The 18,237-nt window shown below is 44.8% G+C and overlaps 1 protein-coding gene across 1 annotated transcript in view; it reads right to left on the minus strand.

Annotated features, from left to right (window-relative positions):
• Sorl1 (sortilin related receptor 1) overlaps positions 1-18,237 on the minus strand; it is a 163,470-nt gene that overhangs the window by 103,723 nt on the left and 41,510 nt on the right. The window contains exons 6-8 of the mRNA XM_031345625.1: positions 15,649-15,829; positions 4,214-4,315; positions 3,046-3,215 (exon numbers count right to left, since the gene is read on the minus strand). Coding sequence (XP_031201485.1) covers positions 3,046-3,215; positions 4,214-4,315; positions 15,649-15,829 — 453 coding nt within the window. The remainder of the gene's footprint in view (positions 1-3,045; positions 3,216-4,213; positions 4,316-15,648; positions 15,830-18,237) is intronic.

Consider the following 18,237-nt stretch of genomic DNA (forward strand, 5'->3'; position numbering starts at 1 on the left):
CTCAGAAATCCATCTGCCTCTGCCTCCCAAGTGCTGGGATTAAAGGCATGCACCACCACTGCCCAGCTCATACCTTATTTCTTTAGAGTTAAATAACTTGCTCTTAAATGTGTGTATGTGTATGTGTGTGTGTGTGTGTGTGTGTGTGTGTGTGTGTGTGTATACATATGCATAAATTAAAATTGTTTTTAAGGGCCAGGGTGCTCAGCTAACCAACAACTCCTCAAAGGACATTTAGAATGTAGAAAAGGTCTTTAAAAAGTGGGCCGGAGAGATGGCTCAGCGGTTCAGAGCACTGGCTGCTCTTCCAGAGGTCCTGAGTCCAATTCCCAGCAACCACATGTTGACTCACAACCATCTCTAATGGGATCTGACACCCTCTTCTGGTGTGTCTGAAGACAGCGACAGTGTATTCATATACATAAAATAAATACTAAAAAAATAATAAATAAATAAACTTAAAAAAAAAAGTTAACAGAGCAAGATCAGCTTCACTGTGACTATCGAGCCAAATCCTTCAAGAAGCCTGGATAAGTGCGGAGCCTTGAGCCAGGTACGCAAGATACTGGTAGCAATGCTGAGGCTCACAGTCTAATCTGTTCTCCAGAAATATAATTATTAAACACTAAACACAGGGTTCCCTGTCAAGAGTTCTAGCAGCATCTATTGCTGGTTTGCAGTGAAACAGTAGAGGCAACAAGGACATCTCTATAAAGCCTGAGGCTACTCTGGCTAACAGGACAGTAAGGACTGCCTAGGTTTCACTTGCTACTCTAAGAGCTCACTGGAAAGGAGTTTTTCACTCACATTGCACACTCATTATAAACATAACATCTATGAGGAACGGTCACCATGGTTCACGTGTGGCTTTTAAAACTGTACAAGTGCCCTTTATGTCAGGGTTTCTGAGCCATGGACTGCACAATAAAGCTCCCAAGTGCCCGTCATATGTCCTAGGAGTCCCCTGAGCTGGATGATGGCTGTACCACCTCAGACAGGGAGACACACAGCAACCTCTGCTGCAGGAAAGAGAAGAAATACGTAGCGCCAATGAAGCTGTTCTCGGTTGGCAGGATGAGAAAAGCCCTTCCCACTAAATACTGGGGTGCAGACTAAGCCCATGTGTGATGTGGGATTCCTTGGGTCTCTATTGGGGAGTGGGATAATGGGCTCTGGCCTCTGCACACTCATCTCAGCTCTCTTACTTTGGAACATACCATCCTGAGGCTCACTGCTTGTTATGCCCATGTGGGAGGCCTGGGTTTCTTTCAAGACGTGGTTCTTCTCCCTATCTTCTAGGAGTTTTAGCATTGACTTCCTGTCAGCTTTTGCCTCACAATCCTCTGCTCTGATGTTAATCTACGCCTTCATTCCCCTTTTTGGCTTGCACTAAGAACAACAGATTTCATGTCTGCCCTCTCTTCTGAGAGCTTATTTTCTCCCCTCATCTCCACCAACCCACTCCAAAGCACTTCTCCCCTCCTTTCTCAGGCACTATGGGGCTGAAACTTGCCAGAAAATTAACTAAGTTTCCCCTTTAGCCATACCCCATGCATCTACACACTAACTATCATCCCCACCACTGACTGAACCAAGTGTTCCCTCCAACGTTGTCCCTACGGGTCTGCCACATTGTTAGCACATTAGTTCCTATATGAGTCCTACAACTTGCTATGGCTTCCCATGAGATTCCTCCAAGCACAACCCACAAAAGCGAAAGTGAGTCCCTTGCTAAGAGTTCTCATTCCTCTTCTTTAAGGAAATAAGAGCCACTTTGTCAGCATCTGACGTACTCAGCACTGACCTACTCAGTCGAGCTGTTTATTCTAAACCAGCCTGCTGACACATCTGATAATTCGCCCTTACCCCATTTCATCTGTCTGAGAATAACAGCTCATTGAACTGAGCACATCTGATCCCCTGTTGCCCTGAGATAAAGCCTGGCCATATGAAGAAAGCTCAACAGGATGCTGGCCTACCACTGTCAACACAAATCTCTTTTCAATATCTCAATGGATGATGCATGGCAGTCTCAGGCACCACGGGAGGAAACTGTCACACATAAAAGGCAGTTTACAGGTGTGACAAAGCCATATGGTCACATAACTGTGGACTCCTTCCTTGGTGGTCCTCTCCAGGGGTGGGGTAGGGTGGGGTTCCCACTCTGTCCTACCATGAGAAATTCATCTGACTATATGACAAATGAGTAAAATGATAAAGTCATCATTGGGCTGTGTTAGTCACTCCATAGACATGGGAGTCTCCAAAGTGGTAGGGTGGGGGTGGGGTACGAAAATTAAAGTCACTGAAAGACCTGAGGGACAATGGTTCATCAATCTTAATTATTAAGACATGTAAACTCTATCATTCACCCACAGAAAGAAGTGAGATGTTAACATTCAGCCAATGAGGATGAACCTTGCACACACGCTAGAAGCCAGATCCAGAAGGCCACATACCATCCTATGATTCCATGTATGCCAAACATGCAGAAAATTAAATCCGGAGTCCTCAACTGCTCCCAAGCCCTCAGAGAAGGTAGCACTCAAAAAGCACCTAGTACTATGGGTAACAAACAGCCCTACATTTGTGACTGCAGTTAAAGGTACAATGACACTGGGGACTTTGCTATCACACATCACCTTATCATTATCTCTAAGAGAGGCTGTCAATCAGTCACTTGGAAGCAGGGCCCTTGTGTTCCCTGAAGTGACAGTATCTTCCAACCGGTCTTTCCCATTGGTTCAGATACCTCAAAACCCAAGGGAATGGCTAACTAAGTAGCTGAGGTCCTAAGTGTTACCAAGAACAGTAGTGCTTAGCCTTGGCCACACACAAAAATCCCCTGGGGGACAACCTGAACCATAACCCTAGACCAATTCAATTGCAGTCTGAGGACACCTGATCCAGGAGTGGAGGTGGTGGTACACACTTCGAAAGTACCTCAAGCAAGGTCCCCTGGACAACTAATATTGCAAACCACTAAGGTAAGAAGAGTCTGGTGGCCTGACTGGCCCAAGACTGGTGGCTGGGGGTTCGCCTTACCTCACCAAGGTATCACTGCCAGCCCCTCCTGGGCTATAATACAGCACATTCTCCAAGGATAGGGAGAATTTCAGCCCCTCCGCCTCTGAGATGTATAGGTTAGTACTGTTGTTGCTGTGGCTCACACACACAAACACCTGGTCCTCGGAGGCATCAGCGATGTAATATTCCTTCGGAAGCCAAAGTCAGAAAACAAATAGTTAAAAACCCAATGATCCCTGGGGGTTTTATACACACATGCAGGCAATGATTCCACGTGTCCCGGTGATGAAAGTGGGTATAAAGGCACAGCTAGGCCCCAAACTGACAAAACTGAAATAATTTTTACTTCCAAGTATCCATGACTGGTCTATACATAGAGCTTGCTGGTAAAGTGCAAGAAAAGAACGGGCCTATGACCTCCATAAATGACCTAGAAACCTCTTTTTGGTAATGATGTCTCCTCATTTTCCCCAGCAGATCTTTTATTAACACAAGGCACAATATAGATTAACACACATTTCATTTCCTCTTCTTTTCCCTCAGGAGACTAAGAGAATCCATAGAAACTAGACAGACCTGATCATCATTTCTGTTACATACCCTCTGAGCTATCAAGCACAGGCTGATGCCAAAGCCTTCCAAGGTAAGCTCCTCACTGCAGACTCTACCCTGGTGATCTACTGTGCCTTCCCAGCAATCAGTATGTACTAATGCTGAATTCATTTGAGGTATGTACTAATATTGAATTCATTTGAGCACTGTGTATGCTTTCTACACTCTGTTCTTGGTCTTTCTAACCTATCTGTTTCTATAAAAGCAGAACCCAAATATATCCCCTTTTAGAGGCTTAGCTACCTGCAAGGAATATAGCATGTGGTTAGTAAGTAAATGCCACATATAAATTTTCCATTGCCTGAGGACTAGCATATGAGGCCACTGACCAGCACTGACCCTTCTGCCAATCTTACTGCACTTAAAGCAGGAAAAGGATTCCCATTCAGCTCCACTTCCAACAGTGAAGTGCACAACAGCAGACCAACAGGCCCAGAGTATAACAGGTCTCTTCAGTGGCCTCTCTAGAGGGTGCCCATGGGGAGAATGTAAAATGCTCACACCAGCAGGACATTCCCATGATGCTTGGAGACAAGCGTCCTCCCCCTCCCGGCTTCCAGCAGACCTCACTCACATTAACGGGATGCTTTGTGACAAACTGGGCTGCTCTCATAGGCTTCCGGCCAAAGGAGACCCAGAGCTGGACAGATGACTGCTGCTGGCTGCCCGGAAGATGCTGCCAAGGAGAGGAGAGGAAAATTAACTGTGCCAGATGACAGTCCCTCAAAACATGGGGAAAAGAAAACAGGTCAAAGCCCTCTGATTCTGCTGAAAACACAAAGCAGTCTGTGACTCGGTCCCTCTTCTGTTTTTACAATATCAGCTCAGAGGTGAGCTGTTTAGTACTTACTGGACGCTCAATCTACAGTTCCTACAGACAGTCTAAGGGTATCAGAGGAAGAGGGACAGTGGTATGACAGGGAAAAGGACACAGGGAGGGTGGTGGAGGCCACCCATGTGTGAAGAAGAGTAGTAGGGAGGGAGAAAGCCATGGAGTTCAGACAGAGCAGAGCCTGCAGCTTTAAGCCTGCACAGGTGAGCTCAGCCACACGCTTATACAAAGCTCAAAAAGGCTTCAATTTGCAAGACTTTGCAGAATGCTTGGTAATTCTGTGATCCAATCTCTGAACATTCCTCATCAAGTAGGATATAAATTATATATATATATGTATATATATATGTATATGCATATATACATATATACACATATATACATATGTATATGTGTGTATATGTGTATACACACACACACATATACTGTCTGTCTGGTAGAACATTGCAATCAACAATGCTGAGTAGCCCACCTTACATTAGAGATTTTAAGCCATTTCTGGGTCATGAGAATGTTAAATTGTCCTATGCATCCAAAGATCTTCATGACTACCAACGAATACACACGCCCATGAAATACATATATTGCACGTTATATTTTTTCACTAAACTCTGTTCCCCAAAACAAGACAATTTCCAGTAGAGCCAAAGGCCCAGCATCTGCTGGAAGTTTCAACAGAAGAAATACAAGAGCCAATAAATAAATTCAAAAGTGTTCCATGTCTTTAGCCATCAGGGACACAAGAACGAAGCCTGCTTTGAGATTCTGTTTCACACTAGTCAAAATGGCTGTCATCAAGAAAATAAATGACACCCAATGGAGGCAAGTGTGTGGAGAAAGAGGCCACCTGATGTAGAAGTGTGAACTGGAGCAGCCAACTACTGCTGTTAGCTTGAGGGTTCCTCAAAACTAAAACATCAAACCTGCTCTGGCCCAGCAGAGATCCTTGCACATCCAAGTTTACACCACAATAACTAGGAAAGGGAACCAATCCAGATGCCCATGGGCAAAGGATCGGATGAAGAAAATGTGATACATTTGCACAATAAATTTTATTCAGTCCTACAGAACAATTAAATCGTGACATGTGTACAAGAACGTAGATAACTGGAGATAAGCCTCACTTAGAAAGACAAATACTATCTCTCTCTCTCTCTCTCTCTCTTTCTCTCTCTCTCTCTTTCTCTCTCTTTCTCTCTCTCTCTCTGTGTTTGTGTGCGTATGTATATTATGTGTAGTATACATATATATGCATGTCACTCTTATCCCATAAATACAAATTCATAGACTACCATACATCAATTTTTTTCAAAATCTCAAAAGGCATTCTTTCCCTGCTTCTGAGAAAATTGTTCCTTACCTGAGATAATTCAGGTTCACTCTAAGGTATTCTGAAAGTGTTATTGTATTGTTTTATGGCCATCAAGAAAAATATTAGCAATTAAATCATGACACACTACTGACTGTGCGGGCATTGTCAGGCTCTGATGCTTTTCTCAATAAACCACAGGGTTTTGTTAGTTGGCCTTTTTACTTTTTAACACTTATTAGTAAGCCCCGTGGAACAGACTTGACAGTACAAATCAGTGTAAGATAAAGTGAAGAGTTCTTCCCCATTCCACCTTCCAGAGTGTCCACTAGCAGAAGTTCTATGTACCTGCACGGTCACACACAAACATCCCAACACAGTGACAGTCAACACCGTGCCTTCCCCTAACACCGAGCCTCCCTTCACCCCTAAACAACAGGGTCCTGACTACCATCCAGAGTAAAAATCTCCATTCTTTCTCTAATGTATTCTTTCTCTACATGTATTCTATACATGTATAGTCACACAGTCAAGCACTGGTTAATGAGATGCCAAGAAAGATAGCATGTTGGTTTGGAGGAGAACTACCTGGGGGCAGGGGGGGTACCAAATCAGCTGGTGGAGATATCATTTTGGCCATTCTGGTTTTCCGAAGTCTTCCTACCTAGGTGGAGACTCAATGGCCAGTGAGGACATGTTAAGAATCGGGATAACTCCACTGGACATTGGAATGGAAAGACACAATCATGACCGTAGCCACAGCTTGCTGGTCTACCCGAGGCAGCATAAGAAAGAGACACCATGCCCATCTTGGCTGTCACTCTGATTTCTAGTGGTGTTCTCAGTGGCCTAATACAATTCCAACCTGATGTGTGCAATCCAATCTTTGGCACACTAACTGGGTCATAAGAGAGAAACTACTGAGCAATTCCTTCATGAACAGTGGATGTGAACCCTGCCAAAGCACAGTTTAGCCTTTCCTCATTAATCATGTGTCTCAGACATCATTCCATTTCACAAGTGATGCCGGACGCTGGTGATTTCCAGAAGTACTTTCTCGTCGAGCACACGAGAATACACTCCTCCTTCACATGTGCACACCATTTCTAGGGCAAACTCTAAGAAGAGAATTAAGTGTTTAGAAAAAGGATTATTATTTCTTTCTTCTAAGACAAAAATCTCATGTAGCCCAGGCTGGCCTTGAACACACTGTCCAACTGGGGCTACATAGCCTTGAACTGCTGATTCTCCTGCTGTACCTAAGTGCTGGGGTTCCAGGGATAAGTCACTATATTCAGCTTGCAAAACTTACTTTCTGCATTGATATCCTGACAGGCTGAGTCCATTACTAGACCTACCACCGTGTGCAACAACGAGGGCTTATTTAAATGTGTTCATTTGGGTGGATGTTACAGAATTTGATACTTTATGGACAGGTTTGTTTTTTTTTTTTTAAGTTTTGCATTTTCGGCTCTGATAAGCAAATGATGTGGATTTCAGTGTGGATCTGAGATGATAGTAAAGCCAAAAAGAAAAAAGAAAAAAAAAAAAGCCATGAGTCATCAAGGAGGAACTGAGAAATGGAATATTCTTAACTACAAAGGCCAAGGATGTCAGGAGCTTTTCAAGTTTCATAGTGGTTCAGCAAGAAGGGGTGAAGATCAGGAGGCCTCCCAGGGTGCCGGGCGACCTGAACAGTAGCTAAGAGCTGGCAGTGGTGCAATCCCCTCTGGATCAATGACAAAGCTTCAGCCAATCATCACGGGAAACACAGAAACCCAGCACAGTGGCCCAGGCTTCTCCTCCCACCCAGTGACCCATCTCTGTCAACCTGATTGCACTAAGAAACATCTAAGGGATCAGGAAAGCTCATCTCTGGGTGTGTGCATGGGGCATTTCCAAAAGAGGATTAATGAAAGGGAGATGACTTACTCGGAACACACAGAGGCACTGTCCTCAGGCTGGCTAGGGGCCCAGGTGAAATAAAAAGAGGGAGAGGAGCAAGCCATCCAGCGTGGGCTTCTCTGCTCCAGAATATCATGAAGTGAAGTGAGCTACCCTGCCCTGCACCATTCTCCCCACTGTTACACACTGAAAGCTCTGAAGTCCTGGGTCAAAACCAACCTTTCCCTTTTAAAGTCTTTCCCTACAGTCTTTCATCCCAGTCACAACACTAATCAGACTGGCACATCCCAGATACTCAGGAGGCTGAAGTAAGAGAATCACTTGAGCCTAGGAGTTAGAGACCAGCCTAGGTAGCATAACAAGACCTCATGTAAAGGAAAAGAAACATAAATAATGCATAGATAAACTACAACTAGCTTCTACAGTACCAGAGGAAGTATGAAAGCACCAAGGAAACCATGGCCCTTAGTTTACCTCGTTAAGTTCTTTCTCTTTCCTATTCCCTTTCCTGCTCAATTTCCTCTTCTCCTGTTTATTCTTCTATAGCTTCCCGTTCTAGTTCTGTTCTCCCAGCATGCCTCCTATACAGAAACTGGTCGGGTCTGTGCTATCTCCTCCCTGCCTCCTGACTGCAGTAGGTATTGGATTTGGGAGTGACCTTGATGAGAATCACTGCTCCTAGTTTTCTTTTTTGGCCCAAAGACCAGACTTACAAATTTGGAGAACTTTCCAGTGAAATAAATGGTTTTTCAAATTAAAAAAAAAAAAAAGAAAGAAAGAAAAGAAAAGAAAGCCACTAAGGAGAAAAAATCACCAACAGTCCCATCTGGCTATGATCTCTGTGAGATATAAAATGATCAAAATGGCAAGAAATGCCCATAGGTGCAAGAGTAGAATAAATGGTATAGCAATAACCAGTGGCTTTCCGGTTAGACTTAAGAGGCCTGCTCCATACAGGAAAAAATTGCCTGAAACTAAACCTGACCAAGAGCTCATAGTTGGGAAGCTCACAGGCACAGGGGTAAACCTACTACTATTGTGTTGCTAAATGGACATAGTATTAAAAGTGTCTTCCAAATAAATACTTCTAAACCCATAGATTAGTGCTGCTGTCAGTCTTTATCAGAGAAGTGTTTTTGTATGGAGGACGGTGGTTAACACAGAAACTCACAATTGGCCAAAGTGCAGAGGATAAGCATCAGGGGAGCATCAGCCATAAAGGGGATGCCTATAGAACATCCATCCTCACCGAGGTTTCAGGGAATGTTGCAGAAAAGATTCTAAGAACCAGTAGTCAAAGAGGAGCTGGGCAAAACAATGTCTTCTGGATATAACAGGACCAAAGAATTCATGAACTCACATAGCTATGACTGCCTGCACCAGTCAAGCACCACATCGAGCCAGGGGACATTCCAGCATGGGGGTGAGGTGCTCATAAGCCTCTACCTGTAGCAGAGGAGCTATTGGGGAGGATGGCATCTGGGAGCGAGAGTTGGTTTTCTCCTAGAATGTGGTCCCTGGTAGGTCAGCCATGTTCCAGGGGATGGTGCAGCACCCCATGGCAGTGTAAACTGGACTCAGAGAGTTATACATTAAAACAAAACAAACAACAAAGAAGATAAGTTGTAGAGATGTAGGGGGGGGGAGCCAGAAAAAGTTAGGGGGAGGAGCATGGAAAGAATATTATCAAAGTATATTGTATATATACATGAAATTATAAAGAAATTAATAAAAATACATAATTTGTAAGAAGTGAAAAGCTATTCTAAGGAAAACAGGTTAAATAATGAAAAGGTAAACAGCTAATGGGGCTGGCATCTGTAAGGAATGCTGAAGATGAATGAGGGTGATGAAGATCAATATAAACTGTTCTTCTTTATAGATTGAAAAAGGACCACAATAAAGTGTATGAAGTTGCCATTAATTAAAAACATTTCCAGAACAACAAGGTAAGGAGCTCTAAAACTCCATCCCCAAAATATAGTCAGAAAATTACCAGTACATTTCCTACCTGTTAGCTCATAGGAAAGGTTCAGGCTCTGGGCTTATCTGCCTGAAACCTGACCCCCAATCCCCAACACATACACACATACACACACACACACACACACACACACACACACACACACACACACCAAGTCTAATAGCCAGTCAGGGTGTGCCTGGGGACAGCAACTGACAACTGGCACTTTAACGTCGAGATTGCCAGAGGCAGCATCCACAGCTAGGGCTAACCAAAGCTTAAAAAGAAAAACCCAGAAAGAAAATAGCCCTAAGAGGCATCATTTGAAAAGCTCTGAAAGATTTCTAAGAATCTTTAAGGCAAAGCTCACAAGAGCTATGAGTTTGCCCCAGGAAGAACAAAACAGAGTCTGTCTCACCTCCAGCTAACCTGGAGGGCTCCGCAGAAGGCAGACATAAGGGATGAGGGTGACTCTGTAACTTGCCAGGCAGAAGGGCAGAGACTCACTGCTGCAAAGTACCCAAGGAAATTCTAACAAACACTGGCTGCCTGCTAAAGTAAACCACAGACAATTCTGTATATGTGCAATAAAGAACACATCGCAAGACAACAACATAGACCCAGGGATAGGTATCAAGAGCCACAGTAAGTGTGTAATTTTCAACAAAATGTACTGGTGAGCTGTAGCTGTCAGTTTGCCATAGCCTAGAGTCATCTGAAAGCATTCATTGAGTGGTTAAGGAGTTGCCTCAATTACACTAGCCTATGTGCCTACCTATGCAGAATTGTCTTGACTGTTCATTAATATAGGAGGGGCAGCCCACTGTGGGCAGTACCATTCCCTGGGCTCTATAAGAAAGCTAGCTAAGCCTGAGCATGTGAGAAGTGAGCCGGCAAGTAGTTTTCCTCATTTCCAGTTCCAGCCCTGACGTCCGTCAGTGATGGACTGACTGTATCTTGGAAGAATAAGCCAAATAAACATTTCTGTCTCCTAAGATGCTTTTGGTCAGAGGGTTTTATCACAATAACAGAAATCAGTCTAGAACAGAGGATGAGCCAGGCATGGTGGTACACACATGCAATCCACCACTACACAGGCCAAAGCAGGAAGGCTAAACCTAGGCTGGACTACATGGTGAGATGTGGCTCAGTAGAACAGTGCTTGCCTAATATACATTCTTCAATCTTTGTCTCTCCACTTTGACAAGAAAGAAGAGGTCTCCATGTAAACTATCCATGGGTAAGTATTAGAATCAGCAAGCCAAAATCAGCTACCACAAATGTGGCTAAAGAACCAAAGAAGATTAAATAATGGCTCATCAGACATGGCAAGACACACCTATCACCCAACACTTGGAGAGTGAGCTAGGAGGATTACAAGTTCACAGTGAGCCTGGGCTATGTATAGAGATCTTGTTTCAGAAAAAGATTTTTTTAAAAGGCAGGTCATAACACAGGTAAATGACTTGCCTGGCCTGTAGGAAGCCCTGCGTTCCATCTTTACCATATGGGCCTGTATTCATGCATCCTATAGGAGTTACTTTCCTGTTGCTGTGACAAAATACTATGTCCAAGGTAGGTCCCCAGCCTATGGGTAGGATGGGGGTCCCTGTACCTTCTCCTGCATTTAACACTCTGTGGATATGTCCCAGAAGCATGCTTCATTATCTCCTATATTTCTCAATGTGATCAACATGGTGGAACTATACACCCTCCCAAAACTTAAAAATGTCCTTGTCTGGGTTTTTTCTTTTGTTTTTGTTTTTTTTTTTAAATTGTGTGGATCCAAGGCAGTATATGTTCAACTCTGCTTCATATCTGCTGTCTTAGTCAGGGTTTCTATTCCTGCACAAACATCATGACCAAGAAGCAAGTTGGGGAAGAAAGGGTTTATTCAGCTTACTTCCACATTGCTGTTTATCACAAGGGAAGTCAGGACTGGAACTCAAGCAGGTCAGGAAGCAGGAACTGATGCAGAGGCCATGGGGAGATGTTCCTTGCTGGCTTGCTTGAGTTCCAGTCCTGACTTCCCTTGTGATAAACAGCAATGTGGAAATAAGCTGAATAAACCCTTTCCTCCCCAACTTGGTTCATGGTCATGATGTTTCTGCAGGAATAGAAACCCTGACTAAGGCAAATTGATACCAGCATAGTGGGGTATTCCTGTGACAACCTGACCATGTTTTGGGGAGGACTGTGGAAGGACTTTGGAACTTTGAGCTAGAAGAATCACTGGTTGTTAAGAATTCTATGGGATATTCTGTGGGAGCTTGGAAGATCATGTTGAGAACAGAGCAGAGATGGAGGCCTGGCTTGTGAAATTTCAGAGAGAAGATTAAAGACTCTCATCAGGGCCATGTTGTTTTGATTGTGAAGATTCTGTGGTTCTGGTTAGCTAGGGCTGAAGTATCAGCTGTGATTAACAAGATACCAGAACTACTAAAGTGAAAACTTTACATTACTGGGACTATTGATGCTGGTTAGCTGGAGCTAAGAAGTTAGCGGTGATTAAGAAGAGACCAGCATCACATCTTCTGGGAAGTGTTTTCTAAGAGCACAAAGAGGCTGTGTTCCAGAGATAGCCAAGGTTGTACCTTGTGCTGCAGCAGGACTTGGTAATGTGTAAGAGTCACCCAGGTGGTACTGGTTTTGAAGGCATAAAGGGGTCATGAAGAGCAGCTGAGGCTCGGCACAGTGAGAGCCCACAGAAGGCCATTGGTGAAGGTGCAGCCTCAGTTGCAATTGATGGCTCAGGACTGAACGGGTCATGGAAAGGAGTTGAGGCTTGGCACCTTGAAGAGAGTCTATGAGAGGCTATTGGTGAAGCCTAGTTATAGCGATGCCAGTACCAGGAATGACCACCAAGAACAGCAGCAGCACTGGAGTACAGTCATCTGGAGCCTAGAAGACAAGGTGTGTGCTACAAAGGGCAGAGCTGGAGAAGTGACCAAAGCCCTTAGAGGAGCCCAGAAGATCGTGAGTTGGATCCCAGACATTGGTTTTGCTTTTGATTGTGACTGTGCCCTGATATTTTTCCCTCTTGAAGGAAGAATTTATTTTAGTGCAGCCCACAGTTAAGAGACTTTGAATTTTAAAAGATATTGGACATTTTAAATAGATTGAACTTTTAATATGTAAAGACTGTGGGACTTTAGATCCTGGGGATGAATAAGAAAGTAAGGGTTGAGGCTTAATAGTGATGTGTTTGTGTGTCAAGTTGACAAGGGGTCAATTGTACTGCTGATTTTGTGTGTCAACTTGACACAGGCTGGAGTTATCACAGAGAAGGGAGTTTCAGTTGGGGAAGTGCCTCCATGAGACCCAGCTGTAGAGCATTTTCTCAATTAGTGATCAAGGAGGTAGGGCCCCTTGTGGGTGGTGCCATCCCTGGGCTGGAAGTCTTGGGTTCTATAAGAGAGCAGGCTGAGCAAGCCAGGGGAAGCAAGCCAGTAAGGAACATCCCTCCATGGCCTCTGCGTCAGCTCCTGCTTCCTGACCTGATTGAGTTCCAGTCCTGCCTTCCTTGGTGATAAACAGCAATATGGAAGTAAGCTAAATAGACCCTTTCCTCCCCAACTTGTTCCTTGGTCATGATGTTTGTGCAGGAATAGAAACCCTGACTAAGACACCTGCTACTGGGTCTAACATCAGTGACCATCAAATCAGATATGACCCCAGGAGTAATAGAAACTCCGCAAGTTCTCCTTTGTGCCTCTTACGAGGCCACAGAGGAACAGACAGCTCCCGCTATTGTACCTTAAACTGTTGGACATGAGATCTAGGAAACAGGCTGAGAGAAGGAACAACAGCCATCTGCTTCAGGCTCCACTCAGGCAAAGGCAAGAACAAACCAGGGCACTGCCAATCTGTGTGAGAACTGGAAACTTGAAGGCACACATTAATTCCAAGCCAACAACTTCAAAGAGAAAAGGCCCATAGCCACTGGGGAGCCAGAGATAAGATTGCAGGCTGAAAAAGAACTCAGGGTTATTCAATTTGGGTCACGAAACATCAGAGCTGAGGCCTGGTTTCCACTTCTGCCTGTTCTCCATTAGCCTACTCATTTCCAAGGTAACTGGTGCAGGGTACGTTCTTGAGCTACTCTGAAAGCAGGTATGTATGCATGTAAGTATGTATGCACAAGTATAAGTGTATATACATGTGTGTATATACATATATATGGGTATATACATCTACATCTACACCTACACCTACATAGATGGGTGTATATGAGAAAGGTAGACAAAGCAAGAAAGGGATGACCTAGGAGTCGATATAAGCAGAAAAAAATGGCCACAATTCAGTGGTTTTAAAAATCATTTGTGGGGGCTGGAAAGATGGCCATGAGATTAAGAGTGTGTATGGCTCTCACAGAGAACAGAGGTTCGATTCCCAGCCATGTCAGGCAGCAGCTCACCACTATCCAGACTCTAGCTCCAGGGGAGCTAACAGCTTTGGCCTCCACAGGCACCTGTACTAATATGTATACCCACACACAGACACACATAAATAAAAAATTTTAAATAACTTTTAAAGACAGAACCTTTTGCGGGACAGTGAGGTAACTCGGGAGTAGAGGAGCTTTTGGTCAAGCTTGGTGCTTGGAGTTCCATCCCCAGGATGAAACGGTTGAAGGAGAAAAACGACTCCCACAAGTTGGCCTTTGACCTCCACACACGCCACCAAGGAACGCACACCCACATAGCAACATACACGCACTAAGTAAGGAAACAAATGTAATGCAATAAAATAATTAATAAAATATAATGTAATAAAATAAGAAAACACATCTTTGAAAGGTACAGACTGGGGACTGTCTACTGCTTTCAGTCATCTGTACTCTTCCTCCGGCCTTCCTCCCTGCATGCCAGTACCCGAGGATGCTATCAAGGAGGTTGACCTGCTTCTGCCTGCCTGCTACCAACTGCAGAAATAAATGAATGAGAATCTAGAGATAAACACTTTCCCTGGCTTCAGTCCCTCAGCTAACAGTGACAGGAAGCATTGACAACCTCCTGGGTACTAGAGGCCTTCCCCGGTTGGTAGACAAAGACACAGCTTCCAGGAGCAAGGATCCAAGGTGTCCTTGCCAGAGCAGGCTCAGTCCCTTTGAACAGGGTCACAGAGTCCTGCTAAGTCATCTGCTCTCCTTGGAAGCCTCCAGTTTCAGCATCTGGCTCTTGCAAATCAGACCTCCTCAAGGCTGAGCATTAAGTGACTTACTGACAGCTGGGAGCTTAATTACTCCTTTTCTTTGAATATTAGCTTCCACTCGGGAATGACAACACATCCTACGAGCCATGTAAATGAAAGTGTCCAAAAATCTCTGAGAGATGAGTCTAAATCGAAAGGAAACCAGGTAGCAGGATTTAAAGAAACATAGCTTCCAAACACCATGCTTCCTGTCTTTTTCCTGAGAGTACAAAGAAGTTTGTTTTTAGGAGTTAAAGAGAGTTGGTGAAACATTTGCTGAACAAGCATGAAGTCCTGAGTTCAATCCCCAGGACCCACTGTGGGGTAAGGAACCAGACACAGTAGTTCCGGGGAAGTTGGGATGGAAGGATCCCTGGAGCTGACTGACCACCAAGCCTCTAACTACAGTGGAGAGAGAGGGAAACAAAATAAAAAACAAAACAAACAACAACAACAACAAAACCACCTGAGGTCAACCTTTGTCCACCACAACACACAAATGCCTACGCACACACATACTAACATATACACTCAAGCACATTCCTAAAATGAAATCTATCTTTGGGATGCTTGGCTATAGGGTGACAAGCAGATTTCTAGATTTTTCTGATACTTTGATTGCCTGCTCTAAATTTCTCCACTCTGGCCTTCCACCTTCTTCAGGCATGTTCACTGACAACCAGGATCCTTCAGCCAAGCTACCTCAAATCTATCATCCAGCTGATGACATGCAAACTCACCCAGGTGGGTGCCAGACCCAACAGAGGACTTGCTGGAGTATCGCACTGCTGAGCATCCTCAACTTACCACCACCTTTGTAGCAAACATGTACTTGTCCCGAAGCTGAAAGTCTCTCACTTCCTCCAGGATCACTTCCTGGTTTTCCCGGGACTGGAAGAAGTCTGTACTGCGGAACACTGTGGAAAACCCAAAGGGTTCATGCCGCTCAATGTAGATCGCGTTTGGCTGGTCATAGGGGTCGATTCCCCTGGAAGGAAGAAGCAACGGTTACCATTTCCTAGTTAATCACTAAAGCACGGACATTTCATTGTGGGGACAACCACACAGGAATGACGTGGTGCCAGCTACAAATGACACTCTGCCTCAAGCATGTGCCTTTGGTTGTTCCTTAGCGAGGGACAAAAGTTGGGGCTCTTCTGGAGGCAAGAATCAAGTTCCTGGTGCCAAGCTCACAATCTTTGGGTGAGAGGCATTTTCGCCAGCTGCCACAGACTCAATGGTACAACAGCAGACAGGGCACAGGAGAACCTTCAGAGCCTGGTGGCCTGTCCCTCGGGTGTTTTCCCGCCTGTTCATTGCAGACATCACTAACCCATACCATCTGGAGTCATCCTACCAGTACATCCTACCAGTCTCCTGCTTAGTGGTCATGCAAGGCATCCTCTGAGAGGGTAGGCACCCTCATCCCTCTGTATAGAGGCACCCTTTCTACGAACTCAATCCTCCTCTGTTCTGAGACCAAGTTCAAATCACCGTCCTCCAAGAATCCTTCCCAGGGCTCCTCTTTCTCCTCCCAGTGTTAGCCACACACTTGCTCGGAACATTCACTCTCAAGGCTTTCATAGGAGAGTTTTTAGCTCAGCTTAAGGGATGAAAGTACTGAGGCTGGGTGAATTCTGGAGTCAGTCTCATTGCCCTATAGTGGAGCTTCTATCCTCTGGGTCACATGGTTTTGTGCAAGCTTTGTGGGCATGTCCCATGGCCTGGGGAGACTGAAGAAATGTTCACTGTATTAGACTCCTGAACTACCACTATGCATACTAACCCCAACTGTAACTTAGAAGGGAAGTCAAAGTCCAGTGGCGATGCTCTAAGCTAACCCCCTCAAATAAAGCACCAACCAGAAACTGGGGAGACCACTGATGTGCCCAGGCTTCCTCACACTCACAAAACATGCCAAATCTGGTGAACCAGCAAATGAAAAATTAACTGGGAAGTCAAGAAAAGGACTCCATAGTAGCCATGCAGAGATAACTTCGGCATTGAGCCAAGGGGTCATTTCTGCAGCTGCCTGCACATACATAGTTCCACAATGCCCTGTAGCACTTAGCAATAATGGAGGTGAGGATTGTTTCCAATTCCTCCTGAGATGGACTGTCAAGGCCATGTTCATCAAAGAAAACAGACTCTTTTAAAAGGAAGAAATAGAACCGGGGACATGGTACAGCCATTAGAGCAAGCGGCTGTTGTCCGAGCATGAGGAGCTGAAACTTCACGTGAAAGGCAGCGTGCGGTGTCCTACGATCCCAACACTGGGGAGACGGGAACAGAGTGTAGCCAGTGAGTTCCAAGTTCAATGAAAGACCCTATCTCAAAAAAACATAGGCTAGGGACTGATAACTCATAAGATAGAGGAAGATGCACAACTTCAACCTCTGGCCTACATGCACACACATATGAACACACACACACAGGAAGATGATAAGAAACAGAAAGAGGAGAGTCTCATTTCACACTAGCGGAAGACTTGATGTCGGTGCTACAATCTGGACTCCGAGCAGAGTGATAGAGGAGCCAGCAGCCTGGTCCTGGCGTGGGAGAAATCCATTCTTCCCGATCAGATGCTAGTGTGGGGGCGGCTGGTGACATGTTCTCTTCTCCACAATTAGAAGTACTGATTAAAGTACTTCCTCTAGCCTGGAGGATATGCAAATGACAAGGAGACTGCTGGGTATTTTTAAAAGGCAGAGAGGAAGAAACCCTTCTTGACATATTTTGAGATGAACTCATTTCTATTATCCCTGGCTCTAGCCAAAAGAGGAAGCCAAGGTCTAGAGACAGAAGGCCTCTTACCTCTAATCCCAACCCTCTCCTCTCATCCATATTTGGACCTCCTAATTCTGGGGTTGGTTCCACCTACAAACTTCTCTACTCTGGCATCTCCGTGCCTTCCAGTTTCTCTCCGGATCTTACATACTTTCTGTTCTGTCTTCCATAAAGAAGCCTCATCCGCTGACTCTTTCTAAGCAGAGTTACACACTAGGCCCCACCTGCCTCACCCATGGTCCCACAGAGAAGCTGCGCAGGACGCCCTTGAATGGGCTCCTCTGTTACAGATCTTTCCCTACCCCAGCTGCACATGCATTTACTAGCTTTCTCTGCTCTGGCACCTCCCTCCTTGCCTCTTGTTCCCAGGTTGATAAGCATGGTGGATCAAACCTGTGTTAATTCTCTGAAAGATCAGCTTGTACTGTTTTTCTTACATTAAAAGACATTTATGAAGAAATCCCTCCAGCTACCATAAATCTCAATACTAGATAAATTTGGGGACTGTAGAGATAGATGGCTCAGTGGTTAAGAATGCTGGCTGCATTGCTGGTGGGATTGCAAACTGGTACAACCATTCTGGAAATCAGTTTGGCGGTTCCTCCGGAA

This window comes from Mastomys coucha, unplaced genomic scaffold (genome assembly GCF_008632895.1).
Source record: "Mastomys coucha isolate ucsf_1 unplaced genomic scaffold, UCSF_Mcou_1 pScaffold23, whole genome shotgun sequence".
Taxonomy (NCBI): Eukaryota; Metazoa; Chordata; class Mammalia; order Rodentia; family Muridae; genus Mastomys; species Mastomys coucha.